At 42.6% G+C, this 6,113-nt stretch overlaps 1 protein-coding gene across 2 annotated transcripts in view; it reads left to right on the top strand.

Moving 5' to 3' along the window:
- The first annotated feature begins 1,769 nt into the window (after positions 1–1,769).
- stm (starmaker) overlaps positions 1,770–6,113 on the top strand; it is a 12,178-nt gene continuing 7,834 nt past the window's right edge. The window contains exons 1-5 of one of the 2 annotated variants that reach the window (XM_041053565.1): positions 1,770–1,888; positions 3,038–3,096; positions 4,306–4,323; positions 4,776–4,808; positions 4,931–4,966. In XM_041053565.1, coding sequence (XP_040909499.1) covers positions 1,878–1,888; positions 3,038–3,096; positions 4,306–4,323; positions 4,776–4,808; positions 4,931–4,966 — 157 coding nt within the window. In that variant the 5' untranslated portion in view covers positions 1,770–1,877. The remainder of the gene's footprint in view (positions 1,889–3,037; positions 3,097–4,305; positions 4,324–4,775; positions 4,809–4,930; positions 4,967–6,113) is intronic. The other variant, XM_041053566.1, reaches the window with a different exon arrangement.

The raw sequence follows: 6,113 nt of genomic DNA on the forward strand, positions 1-6,113 counted from the left end.
CACACTGACAGATTTATGTCAGTGTTTTTTGTTGTGTCCTCGGTCGACCTCGTTCTGTTTACACTGATCTGACATCAGTTTTCTGAGCTCAGGATTTTTCGGCTCAGTGACTCAGTTTCTGTTTCTCTGTTTCTCCTGAAGAAATGTCTGATGGACCCCGAGAGCTCTGCAGTGTGTGTGTGTGTCTGTGTCTGTATCTGTGTGTGTGTGTCTGTGTGTGTGTGTCTGTGTCTGTATCTGTGTGTGTGTGTCTGTGTGTGTGTGTGTGTCAACATCTCATTGACAGGAATGTTGATTTTGATTTCTGAAATAAATTCAGCTTTTGATCTTCTCTCGTCTCAGAAACTGTCCTGGACTGAATCCAAAGGAAAACCCTCGACAAACAAAGTTCATTACGTTTGGAAACAATTAAAAAAACAAATAGAAGAAACTGAATATTTCGTATTTCAAGTGTGAAATTGATTTTTGAATCAAAGTCTCTGGAGACGGAGATTTTTTGGAGCCCCTAGTGGCCCTCGGTGGTGTTGCACTTTAAGACATTTCCACGTTGTCTTTTCAGAGTTGGAGTCCATGTCCATTTTTTTATACGTCTGAGTCGAACCAGAGTCTCAGGTTTTCCTGAAAGATCTCGGTCCCCTGTGGCTGAGGACAGGGGTCCTACCTCCCGCCCCCCGTCCCTGTCCCCTGTGGCTGAGTGGACACAGAATCACTTCACACAGGTGAGTGCGACATCACTAACTGACCGAGCAGCACCTCAGCAGCTGCTGCTCGGAGAGGCAGTGCAGAGCTCTGTGTGTGTGTGTCACCTGCTTTGTGTTAAACATGGAAACTGAACTTTGTACGTTTCCCAGTTATTTCCCAGTTCTTCTGTTTGAATGGTTTTCATGTTTTCAGGGTTGGCAATAAAGTTGAATCTAATGATGAAGATGAATTAACTTTAATATTGTCAGTGATAAAACGTCAACATGAGAAATGTTCACGACACGTTACAGATTCATGAAGATGTTAGAATCTGAAAAACTTTATTTCTCCCAGCAGGAAAATTCCTTCCTCCTGTTTGAGTTGGCAGTGTGTGTAACTGTGTGTGTGTGTGCAGCACACACACACACAAACAATGAATCCAGTGTTAAACAGTTCACTGATTTCTGTCCTAAATCTGAGTCTGTATGTTTCATACAACATGTGAGGCTGTGGCATGTGTCATCAGTAAGACTGACATGTCAGTCACATGTTTCATCTGTTATTCCATGAACAGATTCTTCTCATAAACTGTTTCTGGTAATGATTGTTCAACCAGTTCTCCTCAGAATGAGAGCTTCATTCCACACATAGCACACATACACACACCCTGCAGCCAGTTTACCGTCAAACTGGTTGTGTTGGTTTTGTGGTTCATTTTACTGGAAGAAAACCAGCAGGAAATCAGCTCTGAACTCAGTGAGACTCAGATTTAAATCTGATTTGTCTCGTTCATTGATTCTGTGTTCGCTGGTCTCAGATCTGCTCAGTGTCTCAGTGGAAATGTCCTGCTAACCTCAGTCCATGTGTGTAACAGCACACAGACGTGTGACAGACGTGTTTCAGTCATCACAGTGAGAATGCTGAACATTTACCTCAGAGAAAATCTGAAATTCATGATTTAACTTCAGCCTGAACAGTCAGAGAATTTCAACTGGATCCAACAGTGTTAAAGTGAGTGCAGACAGACAGGTGATCAGAGGGAGGACAGGGGGAGGACGGGGGAGGAGTCTGAGTATAAATGCTGCTGCTCCCTTTCAGCCGAGTTCAGAAACTCAACAAACTCTGAAGTTTGATCATATTAAAGTTTGTTTCCTGTCGACCTGCTGAACAGCAACAACAACACCAACAACACCAACATGCTCCGACGGTGAGTTTCTTCTTCACTTGTACAGAAAAACGTCTTTAACATGTTTCAGTCTCAGTTTCAGACTCAAAGTCAAACATTTGATAAAAATCTTCGTCTGAACTTGTGAAAACTTTACGTCAGTAAAATGAAAGAATTCTGGGACTTTTCGTTCTGACGACACCTGATAAACTGATGTTTGTCTTCAACATTTCAAAGACAGATTCGGATTTTTCAGCACATTCATGTGAATCTGAGGCAGAATCAGAGAATTTAACCTGAACATAAAGTTTCTTCCACATCTTTGATTCTTTCTTTCTCCTCTCAGAGTCCAGGACTCGTACGCTGTGCCTCAGTGCTCAGTTTGATGTGTGTGTGTGTGTGTGTGTGCGTGCGTGCGTGTGCGTGTGTGTCCTCTGGTTCTTCCCCCGACACTCGACTCTCATCATGAACCTTAAAGCTTTTCTGTCAGAAAAGAAAAGACGCTTTGTTTTTTTTTCTCTGAGGAAACAAAGAAATTATTTAACGCTTCAGGCTGCAGACTTGGTTTCACCTGCCGCTCGAACCACTGACACTCATCACTTTACATTCTTTACTTTCTCTCACTCAGTTTATACTTTGTCTTCATCTTTACATTAGTTTGCATTTACTTTCTTCTTTTGTCTGGTTTTTATTTCACTTCGTTGTTTTCTCTTCTTTTCCTTCCCTCGTTTTTATTCTTCCTTCTTCTCTTCAGCTAAGTTTACATTTATTTTATTTGCTTTATATTTTTTGCTCTCACTTTCTTCACATTCTTTTTTTTCTCTTACACTTGTTGCTTCGTGTTCGAGTCTGGAAGTTTCCGTTCATCATGTTCAGTTTGTCGCGTTGTTCTGACGTTGTGTTCTTTACGTGACGGATGTTACCTCTGACACGTCGCTCAAGTTATGTGATGTGTGTATTTTGTGGCACATGTTGTCAACACACACACACACACAAACTTCATGAGCCGTAAAACAATCCGATGGTGACAGAGGACATTTTGTCCTTCTGTCCTCCCGTACGACATCATGCAAAACACAAAGGAAACAAACTGCAGTCAGATCAGCCTGTTGATTTTGCATTGAGAAATAATGTGTGTGTGTGTGTGTGTGTGTGTGTGTGTGTGTGTGTGTCTTTGTGTGTGTGTTACAGGTGTGTTGTAATCCTGCTTGTCGCTCTTGTTGCTGTTTCTCAGGCAGCTCCAGTCTCAGGTAAGCTGTGGCATCCTACCGGCCAATCAGATCCCGCCCAGGTGACCGTTGTGATTCTGATTCGTGCAGAACAGTCGGTGACGAACGTGTTGTCATGTGTGTCGACGTCCATCAGCCCGACATCGTCTTCAAATCTGTAAAGTCTCAAACAAAAGAAATGAATCTTCTGCCTCTCTGTGTTTGTTTAGCTCATCAAACAATAGCGTCCCCGTCCCCCGTCTACTGGTTTCTGGCCATAGATCTGTTTTATGTGATTCTTCATTTTCCAGGATCCGTAGCTGCAAACATGTTTTTAATTTAAAGTAGATTTTCCTCAGATTTTTATTTCAGTTGTGGAAAAGTCTCTGAGACAGATTTTGTTCCATTTAAGCTTCAAAAGTCTAAAATGTCAAATGAGACTTTGGATCAAAGATGAATGTAAAGCAGAAAACGTCTTGCAGCTCAGGGTGGAGACAGAAATCTCTTTTTTCTCTGATCTTGGAACTGAACTTTGATCTGAGCTTCTCTTCTTGGCCGAGGTCTCAGGGACAACTGTCCTCCGGTTGTCAGTCTTTATGTGGACGACTCACACATTTATCTCTCTCTCGACGCGTTGTCTTTGGTCGCCAGGTGACGATTGTTTCTCACACGTTCACGATGTTTCAAAGGCCAGATTATTTTTACCTGACGTGGAAACTGTCTGAGTCTCCTGTCCCAAAGTCCAACTGGTCCAGGACGATAGACACCAATAAAAAAAATTATCCACATAAAGCTGCAGAACTCAGGAAACCGACTTTCAAGTCACATGTTTTTACTTTCTTTTACTGAAATTTCTTCTTTTATTTAACGTTAATCTGTTTTTTCTCTTTGCTGTGGCGTCAGTTCAAAAGACTTTGACAAAGTTCTGTTTCAATAAAGTTATTATTATTATTGTTGTTGTTGTTTCTGTTGGACCAAATATTATCAGTCACTTTTGAACGTGACATTTTTTAACTATTGAAATGTTTTGAAGAATCGTTCTTTTACACCTTTACATTTATTTCATATATTCCAACCACACCTGAGTCTCCTGTCTGTCTCTGTCTGCCTGCCTGTCCCTCTCTCTGTCTGTCTGTCTGTCTCTCTGCCTGTTTCTCTGTCTCTCTGCCTGTTTCTTTGTCTGTCTGCCTGTCTCTCTGTCTCTCTGCCTGTCTGTCTCTCTGTCTCACCTTGTGTTTTTTTGTGTTGCAGATGGGACAACAGATGATGGTAAATATAAACTTTTAATTTTTAGGGAATTAATCCTTAAATTGTCTTTGAAGCAGCCAATCAGAGCGCAGCAGACTGGACAGATCAGACTGAGAGTGTGAAGTGCTGATGGCGCCCTCCAGAGGCTGTGATGGTCATTACAGCCACAGCGCTGTGGTGTGGAGCAGACAGAGTGATTTGTATCTGAGTCTATATTATTCTGTCCACAGTCCGTCTGTCCACAGTCCATCTGTCCACAGTCCATTAGTTTAACACAGCTGAAATGATTCTTCACCATCTACTCGACAGTGTTTGTTTCTCTGTGGCACGAGTGTTAGAACAGGCTGAAGTCCACACGAGTACATGTGACCTACGAGCTGTAGAAGACACACACACAAAAGTGTGTTTCCTCTGATTCAGATCCTCAATTCATTTTCTGAAATAATGTGTGTTTACTGTTTGTCCTGTTTCAGACAGAAGTGCACCACTGCTGGCCCACCTGAACGGTAACACACACACACACACACACACACACACACACACACACACACACACACACACACACACACACACACACACACAATGGCAGCTCAGGTGCATCTTGTTTATTTTGTTCTTGCTGTTGTAGGAGGAACTACAGGTGAACCTGTAACTGCACAGCCAGGTAACCACACTACACACACACTACACACACTCTACACACACTACACACACACTACACACACTACACACACACTCTACACACACTCTACACACACACTACGCACACACTACGCACTCTACACACACTCTACACACACTCTACACACACTCTACACACACTACACACACACTACACAAACACTACACACTCTACACACACTCTACACACACTACACACACTCTACACACACTCTACACACTCTACACACACTCTACACACACACTACACAAACACTACACACTCTACACACACTCTACACACACTCTACACACACTCTACACACACTACACACACACTACACAAACACTACACACTCTACACACACTCTACACACACTCTACACACACTACACAAACACTACACACTCTACACACACTCTACACACTCTACACACACTCTACACACACTCTACACACTCTACACACACTCTACACACACACTACACACACTACACAAACACTACACACTCTACACACACACTACACAAACACTACACACTCTACACACACTCTACACACACTCTACACACACTCTACACACACTCTACACACACACTACACACACTACACAAACACTACACACTCTACACACACTCTACACACACTACACACACTCTACACACACTCTACACACTCTACACACACTCTACACACACACTACACACACTACACAAACACTACACACTCTACACACACTCTACACACACTACACACTCTACACACACTCTACACACACACTACACACACTACACAAACACTACACATTCTACACACACTCTACACACTCTACACACACTCTACACACTCTACACACACTCTACACACACACTACACACACTACACAAACACTACACACTCTACACACTCTACACACACTACACACACTCTACACAAACACTACACACACTACACACACTCTACACACACACTACACAAACACTACACACTCTACACACACTCTACGCACACTCTACACACACTCTACACACACTCTACACACACTACACACACTACACAAACACTACACACTCTACACACACTCTACACACACTACACACACTCTACACACACTCTACACACTCTACACACACTCTACACACACACTACAC

This window comes from Toxotes jaculatrix, chromosome 13 (assembly GCF_017976425.1).
Source record: "Toxotes jaculatrix isolate fToxJac2 chromosome 13, fToxJac2.pri, whole genome shotgun sequence".
Taxonomy (NCBI): Eukaryota; Metazoa; Chordata; class Actinopteri; family Toxotidae; genus Toxotes; species Toxotes jaculatrix.